This window comes from Anser brachyrhynchus (assembly GCF_964034855.1).
Source record: "Anser brachyrhynchus genome assembly, chromosome: 11".
Taxonomy (NCBI): domain Eukaryota; kingdom Metazoa; phylum Chordata; class Aves; order Anseriformes; family Anatidae; genus Anser; species Anser brachyrhynchus.
Genome location: NC_137706.1, coordinates 4,687,657 through 4,715,220, shown reverse-complemented (window position 1 = coordinate 4,715,220; position 27,564 = coordinate 4,687,657). Strand labels below are relative to the sequence as shown.

Sequence of the window (27,564 nt, the reverse complement as noted above, 5' to 3'; positions counted from 1 at the left end):
CCCACCTCTCGCGGGGAGGTCCCGGGGCCAGGTGAGCCGCACCGCGCCTGCGCCGCGCCGCCAGGTCGGCCGCGGCCTCCATCCGGGTACTCGCGGCCGGCCGGGCGGGGGGGCTCATTGTGCGTGCAGCTGCCGCGCTCAGTCGCCCTAAAATGGCCGCCGCCGCCTCCTCTCCCGCCGCCGCGGGGGCTCCTGCGGCGCCCAGCGCCCCGGCGGCCGCGGCGCCGCCTCCCTCCGAGAGCAAGAAGCTGGCGGAGCTGCGGGTCATCGATCTCAAGTCGGAGCTGAAGCGGCGCAACCTGGACATCACCGGCGTGAAGACGGTGCTCATCTCCCGGCTCAAGCAGGTGAGAGGCCGCGGGGGGCGGCCCGCCGCCGACCGGCCCTGCCTGGCCCGGCCCGCCGAGGGGCCCGGCCCGCCGAGGGGGCCCGGCCCGGGGCCGCGGGGCGACCGGCTCTGGGGGCGGCGTCCCCGGCGGCAGCCCTGGTGCGAGGGGGGCGGGACCGCTGCCTGCCGGCGGAGGGCGAGGGGCTGCGCTGCGCTGCCTGGCCCCGCTCCGCCCGGCAGCCCCGCGGGCACCGCGCCCCGCTCGGCCGCTGGCCTGGGGCGGCGGCTCCTGGCCCGGGCTGCGGAGCGCGGAGGCCGGGCCGGGCCGGCCGGTGGAGCTCGCCCCGCGGCCTTGCGGCCCGCCCGCCTCGTCGGGCAGCCGCCGGGGCGAGCCCCGGGGGTGGTGCCTGCGGTAGGGCTGCTGTGGCGGTGGCTCTTTATTTATTTATTTATTTTTAAATTTCTCCTGTTACTGTCTGGCCCTTAATGTCATCGTGTATGTCGTGGTGGCCTTCTAGCGTTGCGATTGCTGAGAGAAGCGTGCTGGTACTCGATAAGCTGTCCTTCTCAAAGTGTCACTACAACAGCTTGAACTGTGGCCGTTATCTCTGGCCTTTCCTCAGCCTCCCCCAGCTTTAAGTGGAAGGTTTAACCTAGAGTGATTCTTAAAATACTTAATAGTTTCAAAAATATATAATTTGGCTCAGTGACGCTTGCTGAAGTCAAATTGTCTAGCTTTCAATTGAACTCAGTTAAAAATTATCCTTTTTTGTCTCATTCAGGCTATTGAAGAGGAAGGAGGTGATCCAGATAATATTGAAATAACTGTTTCAGCTGACACACCCACCAAGAAACCAACTAAAGGCAAAGGTTAAAATCTGTTGATATAGATTATGTATTTAAAAGAGCTTTTTGTTGCATATATCGCCTTTAAGAAGGAGTGTATGATTGTAGCCTGTAGCATGGCTGCAGTTCTGACCTTACTGTTTATTACTTCTGTCACGTAACACACCTTGTCTTACGCGCTTTCAGTCACTGCTTCTCTTTCCCCCATCTCCGCTCCCCCCCATCACCACCTGTTTCACCTGCTCGTTTCCTTCTCCTGCAAACTGCTATGTCTGTCTCTCAGTGTCACACATCTACTTATCTTTGAGGGTGTGGGATGTGTGGAGAAATGTGTTGAGGCTTAAAGGGGTCTTGCAGCGCATAGGGATGCTGGGCATATATGGAAAATGGGTTGGGTAGGTGATGTGTTATGAGGTAGTGGCTGTACAGCCTTCTGACTGGATCTGATCCTGGAGACTTCTGCTGTGTGTGCTCTGACTGTACAGATGGTCTGTGAGATTTATTTATTTTTTTTGGAATATGCTGTGTACTGGGGGTCCTGAGCATGGATCAGACCCTGAACGTAGGTAAAATGGGTGTAGGAACTGCCGTGCAGCTCTGATGCTGGACATGGACATCAGTGTAGTGACTGAGTATCTGTGCAATGGCAGAGGGAAAACGAAGAGGTTGTTTAGCCATGGGAAAGGACCCAGAGTAGTGATGTTTGTGGTAGGGGTCACAGCCTGAACAGTATTGTGTTGTGCAGATTTATTAACATACTTTTTACTGAAGTAAGACAAGATTTATAAGTAAGAGTTTCCTGATTATGATCTGAAGGCTTACTGGGAAATGAAACATCCAGTGAAGAGATTTCAGTTCTTAAGTTGTGAAAAATAACTCTTTAGATTTTAAGCTGGCATACTTGGCAATGGTTGTGTTGGCTGTGTTTCCTTATGCATAACTATTTAAAGATATTTTGGGGGAATGACTGTTTTCTGTTTTTCTGGGGACATCTATAACCTGCAAAGTAATACTGGGGAAGGAAACTTCTGTTTTATGCATAGCATTCTTCATTGAACATATATGCTAGGTATGTTCATACATATGCTATAGATAGCTGTTTTGGAAATGATCAACCTTATAACAGTGTCATTTGTCTTAGGCTGAGTGTTGTGATGGAAATGGTTATCAACATTTTCGTCTGGTGTTGTGAATGGGGAATTTATTAATAAAACATCTGTATAGGAAGTTTGAGTAATAACTCGTCTGTGCTTTTGGCACACGAGAAAATTGTGAGGAAAATAAGCTACCAATGTGGTTTCATTCTCTGTGGCATTGCTTTATTCCTTATTCTGGGAAAGGTAACTGATGCTGAAGAAAACTATATGGAAGCTAAAAAAGGAAACGCTTCCACAATTTTTAATGTAGAGACCAAAATGGCTGTTTGTTCTGCTGTTCCCTTATCTCCTGTTTTTCATCCTCCTATTTTCCAAACTAGATTCATGACATGCATGATGTGTTTGAACTGGCCTCTTCTGTAGCTGTGCTATTTCGCTTCTGCAAAGATAGCTTCCCTACTAGTGATGCTGCTGCCTGAGCCGAGGCTTCATTCAGTAGCTGCGTGCTGCCACCTCTTCTATGGAACTAAATTGTAAGGCTCATGTACAACATGTACAGCCTTGCTACAACTCAAAGCAAAATATGACCTTCATGAAGTTCTTATCAGCTCACTCTGTAAACTTGAGAATTTCTCATTACTTTTCAGATTACAAAAGTCTTATGAGCGAAGTTTGTGCCAAAACTTTGAGAGGTTTATGCAGCATTAATCTTCCAAGTAAGGAACAAGAACAACTCATTAATTTGTCTAGGGAAAATCTTTCTGGATCTTAATGGATCACTACTAACTGTTCTTTCTGCTAAGTACCTTTGAGCTGGAAGGAAAGGTGTTCCACAGAAGTTCTTTTCTTTCTTTTCAGCTGTCCCTTGTGGTCTTAACTGCTGATTTTGATGTTATCTTCCCCTCTTCCTATCCTTGTTGTTGAAATATATTACTGGTTACCAAGAGTTATCCCTCTAAACTTGGAAATCTAGCACTTAGAAAAATCTGTTCCCAGCCATGTCACTAGGGAACTTTCTAAGGCATGTAGAAGATGCATGCCTATCAACTGGATTTTCTCTTGAAATTAACTATCTTGATCCTCCTTGTACTTGTATATGGTCTTTGCTATGAGTAGTGTTGCGCCCTGTACTGATTTTGCTCACAGATTGCTCCAAGCCTTTTGCTAATGCTTTACACCCCTCTCCCAATAGCTTCAGACTAATTCTAGTGAGTTTTTATTTTAATTATTTTACTGCTGCCTAGCAGTAAAATAAATGACGCTACCGGTTCTATAGTATTTTTTCATGCTATCACTGCTGTACAGAGGAAGGTAGGAATACTAGATATTTGTTGGAGTTACAAAGAAAATACAGCCTCAGAAAAGGCCAAGGAGTGGGAGTAATAGATAAAGCTTTTTTCAGCAGACAGGGAGAGGTGAATGGGGGGGAGGAAGGGCATTTCATCATGAGAATCAATCATGTCAGGTGGCCATCAGTTTTAGATCTGAATGATGCTAGTTCTACTGCATCTCTTAAGATCTGTGGAAACAGCGAGGTGGCTAATTTCATAGCAGTGTCACAAAAACTTAATCTAGAATATTGATGCAGGTTGAGTTGGGAGGAAGGGGGAGGGTACTTTGTTTTCCCTCTCATTGCCTCCTTGTGTGTGTTGACAAAAATGGACAAGAATAGGCATGAAGCTAAGATTGAGACTTAGTTTTGCAGGACAGCATTTTTTAACGTCTCGATAAATTGATTTATCAGCTGAGTGTATACTGTAGATTTTTACTAGACTATGACAAGCTTTTGACAGTGATGGTACTAAACCAGCCTTTTACGAGATGGGGAAGAAACGGCTGTAAAAGTTACTATGAATAGAAGAATAAGGTCTTAATTAAACTGACTTGAATATAGACTTTCTTCTACAAACAGTACCTCACCAGTTCTGCAGCATGTGATACTGGGGGGGGGAGAAGGAGTTTTATTTAAAACAGAGCATTTACAGACCTGCCAACATGTAGATAAAACACAGGGAGCCGTGTGGATCCACTCATGAAGGAAGTATGCTGTTAGAAGTTTTTGCATCAAGACTCCTACTTGCAGAAGGAATCTGTAATGCAAGCAAAATCCTTGATCAATTCTATATTTAAAGTTAGTCAAAATAACACTTCTTACCTGAAGCTAATTTAACTATGTGGAGTAAAGAAGAGCTGCAGAACAACTAATTAAAAGAGCTATATAGGTGAGATTGGCTGGCTTTGACAATTCAAGTTTGAAAGCTTGAAATTGAATAAATACCAGGTGTTCCATCGAACCAACTGTAATTGCCTCAGTTGTGCCTCCACTCCCTGGAACTTAGCAGCTGCTAAGAAAAATTCATTTTTGTAAAAATATGGCAGTTTTTAAAAAAGATGTTATTTTCAAGCTTGAACGTTCTGTTGCTTATTCTAGAATTTAGAGCAAGTTACTGCTAGTATTAAATCCTCTTAAAGTTTGTGATATGAACGTTCCTTTGAAGTATCTGCAATCAAAAATATGGTAGCATTTTATTGATACATTGTAATGCGGTGATTGAAAATTACTTTTCTGCCAAGTTTTGCATTTAGTGCAGATGAAGAACAGATTTTGGACTAAGCAATTTTAACTTCAGAGTGTTAATGTGGGCAAAGATATTTTCTGATGCTTTTCAAGTTTCTAAGGCCCCTTAGTCACCTATTATTTTGCAGCTTCAGTCTCCTCCTGGTTTCCATCTATTTCCAACTTGACAATACTGACTCTCAGATGAAATGTTGATTCCTGACAGTGTCTAGCTTATACTATTGCCTGAATAATTTTGACTTCTTTGTTAAACCTGTTAAGTGACTAAAAGAACCAAGTAAAGTTGTTGGCCTTTAAAAGGAAACTGGAGTGAGGAAAATGATCTGTTGCGATGTCATCTGTCCTTCAGAAATATTAAAATAATTGTTTTAGCAAGCTGTCCATTATTTCTTCTCCTGTTAAAGGTGTTAACGTCTGTTACTGTAATTTTGTGGTTTGACTTCTGAAACACTGCAGAGTGTGGTGAAGTGTGCCCAGCAGTAGATCAGAATTCTCTGGCCCAGTGAACTAGCATTGGAAAGGACAGGGACTGTAAACTTCATTTTAACTGTTTGTTACGTATGTGATGTAATCTGCTGGGTGCTAATACAAATGTCTTAATTCTAATCGTGAATAACCCGATTTTTTTTCTAAATAAATATTTTTAGAATACTTTTTCCAAATTAGTCTTCTTCCTGAGCTTTGCTGACCTGCTTTTATTATTGTTTTTTTATGTATTTATTGAGGCAAACAAGTAGCTTGTTTGACCTTGCTGGCCGGTTCTGTTGATCTGTTTCACAGTTGCTGAATAAAGTAGTACAGACTGAAAAGTGACCTCTCCAAATGCGCTTTTGGGGGGCTTGCCCTTGCACACAGCACTGCTGCAGTGTCAGCTAACTAAGCCTGTTAGTATTGCAAGTCATGTCTGTCTTAACAAACCTACTTTGTGAGTCAATTAATTAATTTTTTTTCTAGGTATCTGAGCGGTGGTGCATTCAATCAATCAAAGTATTTCTGCAAACTTTGAAGTATTTCTGTCAATATTAAACCAACTGTTGAGGCCCTCCTTTCTCCCAAGTATTTTACTCAAGATAAAGTACATCATAAGGAAATAATAAATGCAGTTCTGTTCTCCTCTTTTGAGGAAAGATGTACTTAAATTATTTGTAAAGAGAACTTTCCTTTGGAGGTAGAATTCTTGCCTTTTATTCAGTAAGTGATATATAGAAAATAATCTTTCTTTGGGGAATGGAATTCTTAAGCTAAAATACCTGAACTCAGTTCTGATCTGATGATTAGAAATTGAAGATATCGTAAGTTGCAATCAACACCTGAAAAATAGCACACAGTCTTACTCTTAGGAATGCTTTGCATAGGTGGCTCCAACGTTAGAAAGTTGTTTCCATCACTTGAGTTGGGATACATCAGCCTTACTGAAGTGAGATATAAATAGTATAGAAGTCTTACCTACAGCTTTTTATCTGCTCTTGGAAAACTTGTTAGGAAAAACTAATCTTGCTAAATACTTCCTAAGTAACTTCATTAAGGTGCAAGTGAGTGATATCTCTAATGAGCTGCCCTAGGAAGCATTATGAATGTTTAATCATATGATTAGAAATGATGGCAAATGTTATGAGCAACTTGGTGATTATCTAGAGAATACCTGGTTTTGCAAAGTGCATGCTTTCTTAAAAAAAATAAATAAATAAATGAGTAACAGCAGTATTGTGCAGAAGCTATAAAAAACTTAAATATTCTTGGTACCCTATGATACCATTTAAGAATACAGTAATGTAACAAGGTGACTTTTGTTAATGTTATGGCAAGTGGTCCTATTCAAGTTGCAGCAGTTGTGGGCCTCTAATGTTATAAAGAGTTTATTCCATTGTAAGGGTTGTCTTTCCCCATCTTCCTCTTTACTTCCTGTCCCATGTTTTTAATGATTCTTTAGCATCAGCTATGAGAGAACATTGTTGCGGGTTCACCAGGAATACCAGAGGAGATGCAGTCACTAATTCTTCCAAAACTTGGTGATGAGTGTCACTCTACTTCTGCATGAGATGCAGGTTTCTAGTTTGAGTTGTCTGGAATAAACTGTTAGATAATTCTAATGGATAACTGTTGGGTAGTCTCAATTCCCTGTGTAGAGGACAATGAATGGATATGATGAACTTATCTTACTGTAAGACTTGTAAATGAGAAAGTAAACCTGCATAATATTAAACCAATGCTTTAAAGATGTTTCAAATCTTCTACTTACCTCTAAGGAGGTTACCCATTCTCTATGTAAATACTCTTGCAATTTCATGGTGTGTAGCAATTGCCATAGCCAGAAAAGTGATTGAGCGTAGCTTATAAGAGTACCAACACATCAAGGTAAATTAGCATTTGTGTTGTTAGCTCAGGGACCCAGGTTTGTGGTGAGTACTGTTTACAACATTGACACTTTCAATAGCCACTGCATGGATAACCTGTACACATGAGAAATTTTGTTGTGTTGCAAGCTTGTGTGACTTGAGACCCACTGCACCTGTTGTCTGCAGAAGGCCCAGCTATTCTGACTGTAGTTGTTAACATACCTTTTAATCCCAGTTATCTTCCTCAAAGTGAGACTGGTCTGGAGTATGTTCACAAATACTATCGGTTTCTGGAAAATGTTTGTTGTAATCTCACAGTAGTTATGTGGAAATGAGAGCCAAGTAAATGAGAGTCCATTGTGAATGAGTATCAGTGTAGAAAAGTCTTGAATTTTCATCGATGCAGGGGTGGTGTGGTTTTTTTTTTTTGGTTTAGCAAGTTACTGTCACTAACAAACCTATACCAACATCTGGAAACTATTTGTATCAGACCTTTGAAGTACTGTGATGCTAACCAGGTCAAAGTAACCTGAAACACAGAACTAGCAGGGAAAGTAAGCTTCCTACCACTTTCTGGCTAGAAGCTGCAAAGCAAAGGTCATTATTCAGGTTTCCTTATGTCTTTGAATACCTCTGATACTCAGAGCAAACTGGGCTTTTATTGCAAAGGCAGACTAATGAAAACATATATGCCTGTCTCGTTTACTCTAGCAGAAAGTAAAAAGTACAGAGGGCTTCTTTATGCAAAGGTATAACTTCCCTTTGATGAGGACATGTCAATAAAATGCAGTTCTCTGTCATTGCAGAATGATGGGACTTACTTGAGGCAGCTGTGTCAATTGTTTTTTTCTATTCCCTCTGAAGTTCACCTGCCAAATTTCCTCAGACAAAACAAGTGAATTAAAGTAGTTTTCAAAACAGCACATGCTAGCTAGTTACTAAATGTCCAGCATCTGCTGTATTTGCTTATCTGTGTATGCCTCTCTAGATATGAGATGCAGGAAGAACTTGGACTTTGAATTTTAAGAAACTGAAGAACTGAAATGAGAGGGTTGAAACAGAAAATCCATGCTGTTTCACTGCTTTCTTCTTACATTGAAGATACCTGTGGTTATAGATTCTGTTGCAGAATGCTGAAATGTTAATACAAAGTTTGGGTTAGTCTGTCTTTCAAACATCAGGCGTGAAGCATATCAAAAACTGTCCTTTCTAGTATAAGTCCACAACTCCTTGAGGGAAGCCAAGCTTCCCTAAGTATACCTCTGCTGCTGGGTTTTTACTCCAAAATCTCACAAATCTATTGCATTCCACATATAAAATGGGAATGTGTTGTTGGTTCTCCTGTGCGTTTAGATCTGAACTTTCTCATGTTTTGCAATCAAAGACTTCTGCAGTGTATCTCTTCCTGGAGACTAGTGCATTTCTGACCTCATCATGCAAAATGGTGTATACAGGAGTACTGTCAGTTTTGCCTTTCAGTGAAAAAAGGGAAAACAATTGGAGTCAAAGTAGAAAGGAAACAGTAGTCTCTCTTTTTTCATCCTGTAGTATAGCAGTTTCTAACTTTGAAATGTAATTTAAGAGCTGTGTGTGAAAGACTATGAAAAATTAATTGTTGACTTAAAAAAAAGACTATTCCAAGTCACAGAAATGTGCATGCTACATCAAACTTCAGCTTGGGTTTTCCTTTTCTATTCCTTCAGAGTATAAAATTGATAATTTAGCATTTGTTTGAAGATGAAGCGATGAGCAGAGAGATGAGGTCAAAAACTAAAGCATTAAGTGCTGATCCTGACTGCCATCTCATTTATGTCTTGAATTGATACTGAGTTTCAACAGAAAATACTAAAGCTCCTTCCCAACTGAACTGCTTTTTCACCTTGAGCTACTGAAAATTGTCACGTAGGCTGATCTTTGATAAAATGAAACAGAATGCTCTAAAAAGGGCTTGTTTGTATGGATATATTACATCTAGTCCTCTTTGGCCTTATTTTTGCAGAGGGTTAAGGAAATGCAATGGGTTCCAAAGGGAACTCTGTCTAGTCATCTCTGCTGAGCCATATTTATTAGGAAAAAAGCATGTGTGCACTGGAAGAACAGAATTCTTTGATGGAACATGCCCTCTGTACTCTAAAGAATATGTAGAAAAGCCAGTACTTGATCTGACTAAGTTCTGCTGCTAGTTCCTCTAGTGATGAAAAGCGCGGAAAATGGAGGCTTGTAGAAGCTGTGGACTTCACATGCTTGTAGATACTCAAAAACGTAGATAGATAAAACCCTGAGCAATCTGATCATAACTTGAAAGTTAGCGTTCTTTGGAGCCTGGGGCTGGGCAGACCTTCTGAGGTCCCTTCTAACCTAAATTGTTTTGTGCTGCTAATTATCCTATAGAGTGGCCTTTCCAAAATCTTAGTTATAAAGTATAGTTTAGCTCCAGTAATTCTAGAAATACACACTGTAGTGTTCTCTTCATTTTCATTTCTGAAAGTAGAAGAGTTGATATTAAAATCACTAACTTGGATGTAACTGCTTGTTTATGAAACAGCATTGATTGTTCATATTAGCTCATGTGATGTTTTTTTCTCCCCACCTCAAAAACACTAGACTTTGGGAGGGCTATATAGTAGTGAACAGTTCAGATATTCTAGAGGATGTAGAGAATAATAAACTGTAGTCCAGCACATAATCAGTATTGGAAGAAAGCCTGCTCTGCTTAGCAGCTTTCATCGTTAGCATATCCTGTCATTTCAGGTAAAAAGCAGGAAGCTGATGAATCAACTGGTGATGCTTCAGTTGAAGAAGATTCCTTTGTCAAGGTAATAAAAGTATGCATTTTTTTTAAAAAAAAAATGCAGAATATTCCAGTTGCTATTTAAGTTCAATGTTTGGCTTTATTTCAAAAAAAAAACAAACCTCCGTTTTCTCTGGACTAATTTACATGGAAATCTGGATCGTTGTTTTTTACTGTGTTCAGAGCTGTCATGCTGAAGTGTGTGAAGGTGTGGGATTTTTTTGAAGCATACTAAGTTCTTATTATGGCTGTGATACAGTATTTTGCAAAAACAGCAATTCTGGCAGTGATTTTTTTTTCAGAATATAGCTAATACTCATACCAAATATTTGTTGTTCACATCAAAAGGAAAGTGAATTGGAGACTCAAGATGCAAGTGATCAAGATGGAAATGATGAATTAAAAGACTTTAAAGAATCTGTTGAAGATGAGAACTTGAATTCTAAAGAACTTCCGTCTGCAGAAAAGAAAAGATACCACAACTTGGAGCCAGCAGAGACAACAGAAGATGTAGAAAAGGATTCTGAAAGTCAGGTACTCTTGTATTTTATGTGCATCTTTATCAGCAAAGTGCTTATTTTCTTGTCTGTACTAATGGGAAGTAAAGAACTAGTTTTTCTGCTTTGTCTTGCTTGCTTATCTCCAAAAGATAATGTGTTAGTTCTTTTTTCCTGTTTTTCTTGGCCTATATCTGAATAGTCCTGAAACAAATGTGGTATTAGTTGATAAAACTGTACCACGGTCCACAATTGAGTTCCCAAGGGGTTCTTTTCCCTTTTATTAATAATGACATACATAACCTAACACTGAAATCTAAGATGCAAGTTAGGAAAAGCACTCATTGATGTTCACTTTGAGTGTAAAATGTTTTCTGAATTAATTGAATTTCTTGACTCTGAATGTTTTTAAAGTATGTTACAAATAGCTTGCTTGCTTAGCAAGTCCTTTTTATGTTTTCATAGGAAAATGAAGGTCAAGACATAGAAGATTACACTTTTCCAAGTGTCCATGTAAGTTCCAAATCATTTGTATAAGCTGATTTTCATATCAGTTAATTCGGAAAAGATCATTTTACACTTGCTTTCTGTTCCAGTTTGCATCTTAGAGAGTCAGATACTGCTTACCTTTATTGTATTACATTATAGAAAGCTTTTTTTAGTAAGAAAAAAGTGTGTGTAAATGCAAACTCCTGTCTACAATTTAGGAGTATTCAGTGCATAGACTTAGTAAGGTATATTTTTTTAAACTCCCTTAAAAAATACTTCAGAGGGCTATGACAAATGATAACAAAGTATATAACCAAGTATATACAGCCTTCTAGATATACATCTACAACTTCTGTTTTAACTTTCTAACTTTGCCTTTGGAGAATGTTTTTGTTAATACTAACTTTCGTAACATCTTTAAGATCAGAAATTCATTCTGCGTTCCATAGAACTGACATCTGAAAAGGGACAGATTAGTAGTGTTAATGATAAATAAATACATGTTAGAATTGCTGTTTCATTTAGAAATAGTTAATGAAGGAAGTCTACCTAGTTTCAGACTTCTCTGAAGTCTGCAATCCATCATCATGAAGTCAAGCAATCCATCATCAGCTTTGAAAGAAAAAGAAACTACCTAGTTTCAGACTTCTCTGAAACTAAGTAGTTTCTTTTTCTTTCAAAGCTGATGATGGATTGCTTGCATTTTGTTGAAAGTAGTACTCAGTGTAACATCTGTTCTGGAGGTTTTAGCAGGATAAGGGACAGTTTAGAAACATCTTGTTAAGGGAAGGTGGTGTCCAGAGGGAGAAAACAGCTACACGTTGCAACCGATTGCAAGTATTGTAGATAAATACCAGTGAAGTTTAGTACAAATTTTCAGTGATTTGAAAAGGTTTGTTTTATTATCTTTTCTTTGGAAATGTTTTTATAGTTCATTAATTTACCTTCGTATGATAGAAGTTCTATGGAAAATATGAACTGTTCTACTTTAAGTTCTAAAATAGAAGACATTTAGTCTTGACTTCCTTTTCTTGCAGGATGGTGAAGATGAAGAAAATGAGAAAGGTATGTTTGAAGTTTAATAGAGTTTAAGAGGTCTTTAGCCTGGTAGACCAAGCAATTTTCTCTTGTAACTTTCAGTCTGTTTACTAATAGTAGTCTTCTCTCAAGTACTAAGTATCAGTTGTTAAAGTTCAGCACCTGGAATCATTGCAGTCATTGGGTTTATTTCGCTCTTAAGAGTTACTTTACTTTTAAGAGCTGATTACAGTACTTATCAGTTACTGTGGTGGATGTATAAAATAGTTGTAATACTATGAATCTTAACTGAATAAAAAAAACATAGTATTCAAGGACTCTGATTTTAATATACGGTAAGTCTTGATGCAAATGCTTCCAACTTGCACTGCAGTAACTGATGTTTACTTGAGTGGAAATGATACGTTCTTACACTGAACTTGAGCACCCAACATATGTATGGACCATCATATGCTTGAGTTAACTGTCACTTGGAAATACCGGTTGTATATAGAATGGTAAAACAAGTATTTGGAAACCTATGGAGTGGCTACTTTTTTTAAGCTGTGCTCATTAGTGAAACTATAGAAGGAATATAATGCATTTGGGCAAACAGACTTTCTGGACAGAAGTCTTAAGGATTCTACATATTGTGGACTAGAAAGGACATGGAACACCATCACTTTACACAAGATGGAATAAACACTGAAGTTACAGAATAAAACTGCAGACTCCTTGTTTACGAGGGACCTACAACTGAAGTATCTCTTCAGTGCAAACCCAAGAATTGTTGGAGATGCCAATGTGGGACTGAGATGGAAAATCTGTCCAGTGGATGAAGACTGAGAACCCTTCGTCTACGAACTCTGGATTAAAGGTCGATCCTCTGTCTTCTGCAGCAACCTTGTACAGCTAACTTGACTGCCAAACAACTCATGGAAAGGAAAAGCCTAAGAAAACCAGTATGGAAGACTGACTGAAATTCTCCAAGACTGTAACTCTTTTGGATTTGGGAAGTCTGGAAGTCTTAAAACCTGGAAGATTCAAAGATGGATTAATCCAAACTGTGAGCATCCAAAGCAACTATTTTCTTACGACATGCTAAATCCTAAACTGGAAAATGGATACTTCTTATGAAGAACGGGTATCTCCAGGATGGAACCATATTCTGACTCCTAATGTTTTGGTATTTGTCTCTAGAAAATGTGTTTTGCCATGAAGAATAAGTGATCCTGGGTAAAGGATTTATATTTGTGTTAATACACCTTGTGTTTTTTTCCTAACCTTCCATCAGTGCTAATAACTGGCTTTGTATTTTCTAGGTCCTATTCTAGCTTATGCATATGAAATTGTTTAAACTTCTTGTTTTGCCATATTTATTCCTGTTAAATCCTCTTAGATAAAGCAGGTTCTGGTGATGGTACACAAGAAGTATCTAAACCTCTTCCTTCAGAAGAAAGCCTAGCTGAGGCTGATCACACGGCTCATGAAGAGATGGAAGCTAACACCTCTGTGAAAGAAGCTGAGGATGATAACATATCGGTTACAATCCAGGCTGAAGATGCCATCACTCTGGATTTTGATGGTGATGACCTCCTAGAAACAGGTAAAAATGTGAAAATTACAGATTCTGAAGCAAGTAAGCCAAAGGACGGGCAGGATACCATTTCACAGAGCCTGGAGAAGGAAAGCAAGGACTATGAGATGACTGAGAACCATAAAGATGGTAAGAAGGAAGACTGCGTGAAGGGTGATCCTGTCAAGAAGGAAGCCAGAGAAAGTTCAAAGAAAGCAGAATCTGGAGACAAAGAAAAGGATACTTTGAAGAAAGGTCCCTCGTCTACTGGGGCCTCTGGTCAAGCAAAGAGGTTTGTTTTTCTATGTCAGTTCTTTACGATACTGAGTACCAGCATTCAATAAGATCACTCTACATTAAGGGGGTAGCAGCAAGAATCTTATAATTAGTATCCTATGCTCCTGCCTATAGATTTTTTTGACCGCCATAAGTTACTTTTTAAAATTCAAGATCTTCGTATAGACACTATGTCCTACTGTGATTGCATTGTCGAATTGTCAGCATTTATTTGTTTTTTTTCAAATTGACGAGTTTTTTAAATGTCCTTGTGATGATGGTAATGAACAGCTATCAGTTCTAAGAACACAAAATGAAGTCAAGTCCCCGTCCTGAAATCTGGAGAAGATTGCCATATATCCACTGAATAGAGTTGTCAGAAAATCTAGATCTTCAGGCATCCTGGGGAAAATCAGTGCAAGAATCCATAAGGGAATCATTTGTTCAAATATACAGTCTAGCCCTTTTTATTTTTATTTTTTGAAATGTTAACTTGTCTATTAGTATTAGTAGTATAAAATGCAATACTTACAAATTCTGTGTTTTCAATTTTCTTCTGATTTTTAATTTGCTTCTCTAGCTCCACTAAGGAATCTAAAGAAAGCAAGACAACATCAAAGGATGATAAAGGTAACTATTGCAAGCTAGGGTAGTATTGCCTTGGAGTAAATGCCTTCCTATTTGAGAACTTCCTTGCCATGCACTAAAATGGCTTATATAATTGAACTCATTTGTCTGTAGTAAATTATGCTGGAGGTGCAGTAGTCATTAGCTCTGTATGTGTTTGTATTTCTCCTTATATTGGATTCCTTATAAAATATTTATTCTAAGGACTCTATGGAAAATGTTCTTTTATTTCAAAACATTACTGTAAGCAAATTCTACTTAACATCTCCCAGGTGTTTGTTTTGTGAGAATTTGGTATAATTTTCAAATATGCCTACTCAACATAAACCCAAATGGTTGTGTATATATATACACAGAAAAAATGCAAAAAACACTTGCAAATACTTAAACATAACACCAACAAAATTACTTACATAGACTAATTCTAGCTCACTTCTAAATAAAATGAACTGTCAGCTACAATGTAACAGCTAGCATGCTAGCTAACAAAATTGCACTTGTGATTATTTAGTATGTTAAAGTTGGAAGCTATTTGTATACATTAAAGTTTCCTTCTGTTACCATAAAACTTGGTATTATGATGTAAAACTTCAGAGTGGAGCTCCAGTGTGTGTTAATGTCAACAGTTATACCGATGTCTCAGAGCCAAACAAATATATTCTTTGTGTCTCCTTATTCTGCCTATTAGCTCTCTGCCAAAAATCTTCGTTACAATCTCTAGCATATCACAATGGATGAATAGAACTCTACCTGATAAACGAATTTTTGAGGGGAAATCTGTGTGACAGCCATAACTGTCTTCTGTAGATGCCTGTCTGTTCATGATAGTTATACTTGAAGTTAAATAAAGATACAGCAAATCTATTTTCATGTTATGGGTGGCAAATACAATAACTGTAATAGTAACTATCATAAGGCTGTCTTAAAATACATATGCAAAGCCACTATAGTGGCTGTTTAAGGATATTCTAAGCATATTGCAGTTCATCAAGATAATTAGGATTATCAAAATAACTATTGGGATAATCCTAGATGAAAATAATGGTGGGTTTGTTACCTTTTGCTTTTAATTAACCAATGCATTGAAGGAGAACTACCTGTTAACAAGGTGGTTAAATTATCTTTTAAAGACTACATACTACCAGGTTTTTCCAACTGCTTAACTGGAGCTCTAGTTCTGGTCTTGCCTGTATGACTAGCTATAATTTACCTTAATCAGAAGCAGTTCAAACATGTAACAGGAAACAACAAGAAACTGAGTAAAATAATATAGTAGATGTTGAGAACACCTATACATGACTTCCTTGAGTTCTTAGTTCTGTGTTGCTACAGAAATGGCTAATACGTGTAAGTGGTGTTTTTTGTGTTGTTGTCTGGTGTTTTGTATTGTTGGCTTATATGGGTGTTTTTTAAAGATTTAATGTTTTTCCTGCTTTTACTAGTATTTTCCTAGTATGTGTGAAATCGTATTTGGTGGGCTACATCCAGCAGTACTTCTAAAAAGCTGCTCTGGATGGAGGGCAGATGCTTCATGAAGTTGTGGAAATCGGGCACATTCTGGGGCTAGGAAAAATAAGCTATAATGAGGATTAACTGTCTCCTCTGTGTTTACCTTTCAGTTGTCTCTCTAATATTACTAGTGTAAAGACATACTGATGAAGTATTAATGTTGGGCACTAAAAAAATCTTTTCCTTTTTGGATAGAAGTTATTTAATAAGAATCAAAAAGTTGAAGCTAAATTTACGTATCTAAATGAGGTGTAAAGCATGTTTTAAACAGAGGATTGTATGACTTTCTAGTTCTGTCTTTTGGGTATGAGTTAGCCAAGCTGTTGGTCTCAATACATGGGTGAATGAATTAAATCTTATGGCATATATTTTTTTTATATAGAAGTCTTTTCAAGAAAGGTAACCGGATAAACAGTTACTTAAAGGTAACAGGCTAAGTTTCTCTTTTCAGCAACAGTTTAGTTCAATATTGATAATACCTTTTGTTTCCTTAATTTTTTGGCTGTTTTGCAAAACTTGTTTCAGGAAGTGCAAGCAGTGTTAGTGGTAGCAGTGGAAGTTCAACTAGAAACCTGTGGGTTAGCGGACTCTCTTCCAACACAAAAGCTGCTGACTTGAAAAATCTCTTTGGCAAATATGGAAAGGTATTCCATGTGGTGTGATATTGTGTGTTGTGTGCGTCTCCTCCCCCACCCCTCCTCTATTCAGATACAGAAATTAAGTATTGATTCATTTAAACACAAGTGAGTTGAAATGTCTAACCAGTGTAATCAAAAAAAAAAAAAAAAAACCACAAAAAAACACAAAAACACAATACTTTCAGCACCTAAAATAAGAGTTTATGCTTACAGGAAGAACCATAAGTTAACTTTGTATGAAAATTGTCTTCATTTTGAGGTAAGATAGAAAATAAATGTCACTAATATGACTGGTCAGGACTGACTTTGAGCTTAACTTGTTGATTTTTTTTATTTTGGAAAATAAATAATGATGGCCATGTTCTTTTGCAACAGCTATGTATAACCATTAGCGTAAGATAATTTGCCAGTAGGTAAAATTGCAAAATAAGCAGTCTTTATAGCATCTGCTGCACTGGGAAACCTTTTCTTTTTTAAAAAAAGAGTGTTCTGAGGGCTTCTGAATGATGAAAAAAATAGGTAAAAAATAGGATAGCTTTTAATGTCTGTTCTTTCAAGGAGTCTTTTAATATTTTTATGAGCTTTGTTACATGTTGCTTAAACCAACTTATTTTTCCTGGATTTTGGTTTGGTTTAACATGGGAATTACATAGAACACTGAAAAATCCATATAAGCTGAGCATTATTCTGAAAACAGTTGTTTTCTCCTTGCTCAAAGGAGTTAACTGTTAACTGTGTGAATACATAGCACCTGTGTAAACTTATGCAGTTATAATGTTTTATCTTTGGGACTAGTTAGAAACTTCACACTGTGGCTAATAAGTATGTGTACTGATTATTGGAAATCTGATTTTCCTAATAAATTAAGGAGGTGTTTTTATTTAATGCCTTCACAGGTATTGAAACCTGAGAGTATATTTTGTTAAAATTTCTAATTCTTTGTCTGCTTTTGCTGTAGAGGTGCTTGGCAGCACCTGTATTTACTTACATTCCTTATTTAAATAAATTGGTAAATACTTAATGTCTAAATGACTATACCATTGCAGGCTGCTAGAAAGATTAAATTCTTGCATTAGAGCAAGACTAGATCAAAAAGATTAGCTCCAGAAGTTAAAGAAATTCTAACAGGGAGCAGCAACTCAAGGCTTAATGCTTTGTCAAGATGCAGGTGTCAAAGAGCTGGTTGCTGAAACTACTTAGCCGACACATTTGCTAGCTGCCTCTGAAGAATTTTCTGCCTTATTAAATTACTGCATAATAATGCTTATACCTTCCTGTAATTAATTGGCAGCAGCTGACTTTTTTGAGGGTGTTCATCCATCAGAGATGAACCACCAAATTTAGATCAGTGGTGTTTTTGTGAATAATTTTTGATGGTAATTGTCAAAAAAAGAGTTTAGGTAATGTGTGTGAGGCTTTTATTGGTCAAAACATGATGTAAGCATTAATTTGTCATGATTTTAAAATTTTCAAAAGGGTGAACTATGCTTTTAAAAATTTGCAGCATCACTCCTAGTAGAGTGTAGGTTTTTGTTTTATATATAAACTAGGGTAAAAAATACTGTTGTAATATCATCGCTTCCTTATTATAAATGTATGTCTAAAACCCTAAATTTCACCTGTTTATGCAGGTACTTGGCGCAAAGGTGGTCACAAATGCACGAAGCCCAGGGGCAAAATGTTATGGCATAGTAACCATGTCTTCAAGTACGGAAGTGGCTAGATGTATTGCACACCTTCATCGAACAGAGCTGCATGGACAACAAATTTCTGTTGAGAAAGTAGGTTTAATAAGATGCAAACTTCCTAGAATAGACCATCTTATGCAAGAATCTGTACTAACTTTTTTGTTCTTGGAAAAAATGTAGGTGAAAGGTGATCCCTCCAAAAAGGAGCTGAAGAAGGAAAGTGATGAGAAATCTGGTTCAGGTAGAAGCACGGGAGATAAGAAAACTGCATCAAGTGATAAAGCCAGCAAGTAAGAACTTCTTATGTGTCTTTTGAAGTTGTGAAAATCCTTTAAGTTGAATCTTCCTCATTGTGTTTCTGTATCTCTCCTAACAAGAACTCCATCAACCAAAAAAGAAGAAAAGAAATCTGAGAAATCTGAAAAAAAAGAAAGTAAAGAAGCCAAGAAAACAGAAGGTAAAGATGAGAAGAATGATAATGGAGCAAGTGGCCCTAATCAAGAATCCGCTAAAAAAACTGAAGAAAAGAAAAGAATAAGTATGCAATATAGCCATGTTTCCTCCTATTGAATCTGTGTGTCTGACTTATTTTGGGGGCATGTTCCTGCTCGTAGTGGAAGCAAAGCAATTAAACGCCTGGCTTTTTTTTTTTAGACTCCAGTAACTTCTATTATATCTGATGTGAAAGCTTCCATATTTTATATTACTACTTAACTACAGACGTGCTGGTATGCTTCTACCAGTAACAGTTTGGTTTAGAGATTCATAAATTTCACCAAAGAAAAATCTGTAGTAGGCAAATGGAGATACGTGTTTGTTTTAAACCCCTCCTTTTTTTTCCCCCTTCACTAGGTGGTAAAAGCCCAGGTCAAGTTGTAGTTCTAGACCAAACAAAAGGAGACCAAGGCCACACTAGGACAGTTAGAAGGGGAAGATTTGAAAAAGTAAGTATCTATAGATTTGATAGAATCCTTATTTGAATTGAAGCTACCATACTGTTGATATCTGTACTGTGATGGGTCAATAAACTATCACAAACTGCTAAGCATAGATAGAAGCTCTATGTGCTTTGGGATAGATAAGTAGTTAATGATATTTGAACATAGCATCCAGAAATCTCCCTAAGGAATGAGACTTCTGAAATAACCATTGTAATCTCTATCTATAGCCACAGATATTGAGGAACAAAGAGCGTATTATTCAAGATAAAGTGAAATTCAGGGAATACAGGGGTAGAAAGGATATCTTGCCTTTTGAAAAGATGAAGGAACAGAGATTGCGAGAACACATGGTTCGATTGGAAAGAATACGACGAGCTGTTGAACTCCGAAGGTAGTAATTCAACTTTTTGCTAAAGGCTTTTTTACACATTAATTGATCAGATACTATATTTAGAAATCTAATTAGAATGTGTTCTGTCAAGCCTTTTACTCAGATGTTAAAGTCTGGGACTCTACCTAACAATATCCTTTATACAAATTAACTGACTCCAAAATTTGCTTAATCTTTTAATAGCCACATGTGTGTACACGCATAGCTTAGTGTTTGTTAGAGGGGGTGTTACTGCATGCTAGTTTGCTTTTTGAAAATATGAGAAGTTGAATAGGAGATGTGGCCAAAAATAATGATTTTTAGAGAACTATTGTATGCCTAAATGACAAATCAAGCACAATACCATCTTGTCTCTACCTAAAAGGACTAAATAGTTGGTCTGTTCTATTTGTCTCACTTTATATGGCCAAAATCTTGCAAAGGATAAAGTGACCTGTTGTTGACTGGATTTCCCTAAACAAAGGAACTCCCAGCAGGCATAAATTTTATAGTAGAAAATGCCTTTCCTGCTTCTTGTAAGCTGTTCTACAGGAAGTGGGAAGAAGAAAGCCAAATCAAGTTGTTCACATGTATACCTAACCTGTGCAAGTCAGAATTATGAATGAATATTGACAATGTTATTTTGTCTTTATTTTTGGACAGAAAGCAGTAAGTAAACTTTCGTTAGCTTGAAGCGGGCAAGAGCTAAAATAGAAAGTATTTTAAAGATCCAAATCATATTCTTTGCTAGACTGTTATCTGGTGGATAATAAACACAGCAGTATGAATGCAGCACAAAAAATAAAATAAGAATGATGATTCTTAACATAAACTTTTCTAGTATCAGTTGTCTGCTTAAATGGCTCTGCAGGATATGCTAAGGACAGTTTGGCTACTTGGGGCTAGAAGGAGTAGACTTATTAATACCAGGGCTTCTCTTAATAGTCTCCTCTCCAATAGTTTGTCAATGTCTGCCTGAGGTGATGTTAGTTTTGGATGAGAATTATTTTCAGATGAGTTTCTGCTACCTCCTTTGCTTTTTCTTTTTCAGGCGAAGAGAAATTGCGGAGAGGGAGCGTCGTGAGAGAGAACGTCTACGAATAATGCACGAACGAGAAGAATGCTTGCAGAGAGAAAGAGAACGATTAGAAATTGAAAGGCAAAAACTAGAGAGGGAAAGGATGGAACGTGAGCGTTTGGAAAGAGAGCGTGTTCGTATTGAACAGGTATTGCATTATAGTCAAACAATACAAATATGCCTATCATAATGGACTGTAACCCAGTTTGCACTTGCTATGAATTTCTCTCTTCACCCTTCCACCCAGGCCTTAAAAGAACCAATGTAAAAACAAACAATTCACAATGTAAAACAACTGTAGTCTTTTATCTTGTTTAACTTGTAAATTGATGGCAAGTTCTTGCTACTGATTATACAGTAGCTGTATGTGTCTGTCACACACACTGATACTGAAATTCACTAGGTCATTGTCCATACTAGTCTTAAGTAACTTCACTGTTTTTTTCTAGAGAACAGTGGCAGAGCGAACTTAATGAGATGCATTTCTGGGCAGTGAACGCATTAGCAACATAAGGAAGCACCTGGAGATTTTTGTACCTAATAGCCAATAGCTTTTCCAGATATAAAGAGGAAGAACACTTCCTCTTTAGAGAAGTGTTCCTTATGCTCTTTAATGCGGATGATATATATCAGACAGCCTCTAGCAGAAAACTATCAAGTATTAGGTCTGTATGCTTGCTATCTGTTTCACAGGTTTCCCTAGTAAGAGCTCGTGTTTGTGTTTTTTTTCACCCTTTCATGGTAGGAACGTCGAAAAGAAGCGGAGCGTATTGCTCGTGAAAGGGAAGAACTTCGTCGACAACAGCAACAACTTCGTTATGAACAGGAAAAGAGGAATTCTTTGAAACGTCCACGTGATGTAGATCACAGGTAATCTAATTCTCAAACCATTGTTTTAGAGTAAAAACAAACAGCTTAGTAAAAACAAACAGCTACAGCCTTCATGTCAGACCTGAAAAGGTGTTTGTGCCTGAAATGAATCTTCCTAGAAGAACTGAATTTCTGGTACGTTTTTTACATTAGGCTATGCCAAGTATGAAACAGGGTTTTGAAATAAGAGAAGCATACCATGAGTAAATTCTTCCTGTACCAAAAGAGCATAATGTAATTGTGTGCATTTGCTGAGAAAAGCTGTTCATTCTCCTTAAATGGTTGAAACATCTAGTTTCCACTTCATAAAGAATTCACATATCTGGTAAATTAATGGTTCAGAGTCAATGTGATGGCTTTTAATTTTTACTGAAGCTGACATCTATCACTTGATGTTTGAGTCACATGGCTGAGATGTTAGCCATAAAATTTACCTAACAGAGGTACAGTGGAATGTAAGTGTAAGTTCTCATGGTAGAGATAGTAGCAGAACACTAATTTCTTCATTAGGGGAGTAAAGACAGCTTCATTTGTATATATTTCAGTATCTTGCATTCTCATCATAAAGACTGTACCTGCGTACTTCTAATTAACAAGGCTGTGACACTTCCCACACTGTTCTTTCTTGAGAACACTGTTCTGAATTTTTTGCTTCTCTAGAAGGCTGCTTTGAAGGCAAAATCTTGCATGGATTCCGTTTGCATGGATGGGGCATAAAATGTTTTGTTTACTTAAACTGCCCAAGACAGTATACTGTGGCATAGATTTTTATTACTGTTTATTGATACTAACTCTTTAATTTGCAGACCAGAGTGAGGGGAGGGGGTTCTTAAGTGATTTTGTTCACTATTTAAAGAGTGACTGACTGTTAGAGGCTTTTCACGGGTTAAATACATGTCTTTAAAGCAGACAAGTAACTGGTAACTTGAACTGTTTTCTGTTAGGCCATGATTTGGATATATGTAACTGATAAGGATTCATTTGCTTCTCTTAAAGGAGAGATGATCCTTACTGGAATGAGAATAAGAAGATGGCTCTTGATACAGATGCACGTTTTAGTCATGGTTCAGATTACAGTCGCCAGCAGAACAGGTTTAATGATTTTGATCACAGAGAACGGGGACGATATCCAGAAGGTTCTTCCGTTCCATCATCTTCTTTTGATAGGTAAGTTCAAGTAATAGGGCAGGTATTTACCTGCCAACATCTCTCCTGATTTCACTTTTTACTACTCAAAATTTAAAGTCGTGCTAAAAGCATTATGCAATAAATGCATAGAATTGCAATAGAATTGCAGTAGTTTCCTGAAATGATTTTGGGACTTGCCCTTTATAGCATAAAATCTAATCTGCTTTTCTCTGGCGACATCAAATTAGCTGACTGGTGGTCTTTTTTTCATGACACTTCAAAAGAAATTTTGCAATTACTCCTCCTTCAATGTCTAGTCATAAGTGGGTTCCAATGGATTAGATCTGTTGTGCTTGGTAAATTCATCTTAGGAAATAAGGCTAAAAGCAACTGACCTAATGAGAATTAAGAAGACTTGCATGAGTCACACTGGCTAGAGTCTGTGCAACTCTGCAGTAGATACTGACTTCAGAACCAACTTAAAGTTTCCATTAAATATTTCCAATAACCAGTTAATTTAAGACCACATAGCTGTGACTTCTGTACTTCAACTTCTATGCTGCATTGTACATGAAATATATTTTCTAGCTGACTTAAGAAATAGAAATCTAGCATTCCCTGTGCTTCATACTAGGAAGGTAAAAGGGAGGTCCTGTATTTGTTGAAAAATTCTTGCCAAAACTAAGCAGACAAATCCATTAAAAAATGTTATGCTGGATTTAAGAACTCAAGCTCAAAAGGACAACTGTAAAAATAAATATAACTTGGTGTGGGAAGGGCCTTGAGATATGGACCACATAGATTTACATTTGAAAATACTGTTAATACTTATGAATATTTTCTAACCCTTGTGCTTAGATGTATGGAGAAATGCGAGTAATGGGAAACAATCAAATTACTTTTTCCTACTTTAACAACTTAGGCGAGAACGTTTTGTAAATCAAGGTGAAGCAAAGAAGACTCGCCCAACAGCCCGAAGAGAAGAGCCAGGGTTTGAGAGATATCCTAAGAACTTCAGTGACTCTAGAAGAAACGAACCACCACAACCAAGAAGTGAACTTCGAGATACAGACAGACGGGAAGTGCGAGGAGACAGAGATGAAAGAAGAACAGTGATAATTCATGACAGACCTGAAATACCACATGGTCGACATCCAAGAGAGACTGGTTCAAATCCACCTAGGCAAACAAATTGGAAGAGTGAGGGAAGCATAAGCACAGATAAACGGGATGGCAGGTGAGCTTGCTGGATAACAAAGAAGTTAGTGACAGTACTGATTCTTGTAGAATCTATCCATAGTAATAATTCCTCAGGAACTGATGTGTAAAGAGAACAGATCCCATCCTAAAGAGTGGCAAAGTCACCTTCCAGAAAGATTAGGAAAAAACTGTGTCAGCTGTCAAGTATGCTAAACCTCATCTATAAACTTGATGCTGACTCCCAGCAATTTATTCCTAATTATGCATGGCAACATATAGTAAGGAGGCTATCTATGTAAGACTGCTGATATAAACTAATAGATGCAAGCTTTAATTATTTAAAGAGCTATATCGATTTAAAAGGATGTTTCTAAGAAGCTAACTGCAAGTTGCTAGGAAACTAAAAACCACAAGTCGATATGTAAAGTCTATACGTACTATGATTTGGTACCAATTCTACTATACTGAAACCAGAATTTTGATGAAAGCAATTTTTACAGAGGTGAGAGGCCAGACCGATCAGGAAGAGAAGTGTCTGGACATGTGAGAGGTGCACCTCCTGGTAGCCGTAGCAGTGCTTCTGGGTATGGAGGCAGGGAAGGAGAACGAGGCGTGATGGGAGAAAGAGGAGGTGGAGGACAAGTAAGTCACTTCTTTCTGTTTGGGGTTGGAGAATACAAAATAATACTGGAAGAATAAGCTGACCATATTCTTTGATTCTACATAGCATCACATAAATCATAACAAGCATTCTGACTAATTTCAAGTTACTTTTCTTATTTTAAAGGATGCATGTGTCTTGCTTTTTTTAATAAGCCAATAAATCTGCAGAAAACACAGTACTTATGTCAAGCATCTTTAAGGTGGAGCAGAACAATAGGTGAATGAGTTGCTGATCAGACTTCTAACTTGTCATTCTGCTTTTGGGGTCTTAATCTTATGGGTCTTAATCTTACAGTGCATGTTACTTCTAGTGCAGCTTGTCACTGTAAGCTATAGCATACTACTCACCAAAAAAACATTCTGCATCACTTGTTTTTAAAGCCTACAGACTAAATGCTCCATGCTACTAGATCCTGAAGCATTTTTTTCCTCTTTCTGTGTGTTTATATATATACATGGAATGTGCTTGTCAGTGATTGAGAGATTAGCCCAGAACTGGCAGTAAAGTATGAGCTCATGGAACTTCATTCCCTGGGCACCCATGCACTCGTTACTGCAAAATTATTCCATTTTATTATCTAGAGTTATTTTATCAAGACTTCATGGATTGGGTAGCTGCTTACGGACTAAAGTCTTAAAAACTACTTGATTTTTGAATAGTATTAACGGAGACCTTTATTGAAAAGCTAACTTTGTGTTTGATGATGAAAAATGCCTTTCTGAAAATGATTCATTTTCTTGCTAGCACTATAACGAGGACAGACATGTTGTTGAACGCCATAGTCGTGAAACTGGACCAAGGAAAGAATGGCATGGACCTAGTTCTCAAGGAAGTGGGTATCATGACACAAGGAGAATGGGAGATGGCCGTGGAGGAGGTGGCATGATGTCTCCACACACAAGGTACAGAAAATATTCCTTCTTCTCACTCCCCTCCGATCCCTCAAAGCTCTTGTTATGTTTAGGAAGTGTAATAGTCTTGGTACAATCAGTGTTACTTTCTGTGGATAGCTTGCTGCTGTATATCATATATAATCCTTCTTTCCATGCCAGCTTCTGGTTCCACAGTTCCTGTATTGCTAGTGGTAGTGCTGTTAAAGCCTTTCCTTGTGTGGTTTCAAGTCTTTTGAGACTTGAGTTTAACAGTTAGGTAATATGATAAATGTTTTTACCTGTATGCCCAGAGTATAGATACTTTTGATAACTCTTTTTTTTTTTGACACCTTTGTTTCCAGTAATTCTTCACCAATTAATAGAGTTGTACAGATCACAGGGAATTCCATGCAGAGGGGAAGTGGCTCAGGATTTAAGCCGTTTAAAGGTGGACCTCCACGAAGATTCTAAGATCTACAGCTGCTTGGTTTCAAGATAACTTATTGAAATCTCTTGTAAACTTTCTTTGATTAAAAACAGGAAATCTTGTCTGGAAGTCCTGGTTAAATTTTTTTAATTTAACATGATTACTTTCCTCTCAATTTTGGAGGCATTTTAATAGTTACGTTGTAATTTTGGATAGTTTTTGTGTATCTTTGATAAGCATTTTCCTTGAGGCACTACAGCTGTATAAAAACAAATTGGAACCAAAATATTTGTTAATCCTGTACAAAAAGAGTAGTTTGCAGCTGTGTGCTAGTAGTTTGATTTACCAACATTAGCTCTGTGGTGTCATGCTTTAAAGTTAGCTACTTATCACACCATCATACACAACTATAACCTCCATTTTGAAGGTTATCCAGGCTATTCTCTCTGCTTTCTAATTTGTAGAGAAATACGATTGTTCTTTCATTACCGGGTATTATGTAACCTATTTTTGCAGAAGGTACTGTTACATTGAGTGCATTATGTGTATTCTTGCAAATGTATTCTTTTGAAATAAACCTTCATATTCTGTATAGCTTCTAGTAAGTCTCTGAAAGAGTCTTTTGGGAAGGAAGAGAATATTAAACTGACATGTTAGTATAGCAAATCAAAAAGTATTGACAAACCCTTCTGAATAGCATGAGTGTTTAACGTTCCCAAACCATTCTGTTGTAATGAAGACAGTGTCAAGCTGCAGCTGTACTATATCATAACAATTCAGTTTCTAATTGGCAAAAAAAAAGCTTTACAAAAGATGTTTTACTTATCCTTAAAGCATGCCTATTTTTAAATAGAGATCGACCCCAACATACACATATTATATAGGAATATATATTTAATAAAGGAGTAACTAATCATACAGTAAGACCTCCCCTACTACTTAGTACTAGCTCTTCTAGAGAACATAGCTAAAGAGCACAGGAGATTACAATTACAAGTCTACCAACAAAAATGTTTGCTTCAAAGTGCAACTAAAATGTTTGGCTGCTCAAATTTCTTCTAACACTAAGTGGTCTGTAGTCTTGCGCAAATAAGCAGATACCTTTTTTGAGGTATACTTTTCAACCCAAACCATAGTTTGAAAATGCTCTTAAGTACGCTTCTTGTACAATAGAGAAACTTTCATGAAGAGCTTTCATACGTGCATTCAGTAGCACGTGATTTAACAAAATTAACAGCTAAGAGACAACAGGATCTTTGTATTTCATACAAATACATGTTATCTTACCATTACTGTGACTTGAGTAGACGGAGTCCTAGAGGTACTGACTATTGATTACCTTATTCTGGTGGATTATAAAGGGCTTTAAGAATAGTATGATTTCCAACATCTACGTAGCCAAAATACAGTAGTTTTATATGAACATCATGTAACTGACTGTAAAAAGCTTTTACCTTCATTGCCTCCTTAACTATTATTAAATTGAAAACAGAAGTGCCTTTAATAGCACCAGAAAGATTAGTACCAAAAAAATACTGAACTCTCAGGGGAGGCCTAAAGAACTATTTATAGACTTCTGCTTTTTCTGTATAGCAAAGCTCTGATAGAATGTTACCCTTAATAGGGCCTGGATAGTTTATTTTAATCTGGATTACTAACACTGAATTATAGTGGTTGAGGAGTCCTAAATACACAGTGTTGGTTAGGTATACCAACAATTG

At 37.6% G+C, this 27,564-nt stretch overlaps 1 protein-coding gene across 10 annotated transcripts; it reads left to right on the top strand.

Moving 5' to 3' along the window:
- Positions 1-34: 34 nt before the first annotated feature.
- SLTM (SAFB like transcription modulator) lies at positions 35-26,444 on the top strand. Of its 10 annotated transcripts, none has more exons than XM_080608023.1 (21): positions 35-347; positions 1,111-1,198; positions 9,937-10,001; positions 10,325-10,510; positions 10,939-10,986; positions 12,000-12,027; positions 13,379-13,847; positions 14,412-14,461; positions 16,493-16,611; positions 18,237-18,386; positions 18,474-18,583; positions 18,671-18,831; positions 19,146-19,237; positions 19,462-19,625; positions 20,656-20,830; positions 21,428-21,552; positions 22,549-22,719; positions 23,603-23,917; positions 24,369-24,522; positions 25,289-25,446; positions 25,597-25,763. In XM_080608023.1, exons 1-21 carry the CDS (start codon positions 153-155, stop codon positions 25,691-25,693), a joined length of 3,120 nt encoding a protein of 1,039 aa, XP_080464149.1. In that variant the 5' UTR covers positions 35-152; the 3' UTR covers positions 25,694-25,763. The 10 variants fall into 10 exon arrangements, with proteins under 10 accessions (XP_080464149.1, XP_080464153.1, XP_080464151.1 ...); XM_080608027.1 differs by lacking the exon at positions 25,597-25,763 and adding an exon at positions 25,779-26,444 and having other exon boundaries at positions 36-347; positions 18,671-18,750; XM_080608025.1 differs by lacking the exon at positions 25,597-25,763 and adding an exon at positions 25,779-26,444 and having other exon boundaries at positions 37-347; positions 13,433-13,847.
- Positions 26,445-27,564: the final 1,120 nt, after the last annotated feature.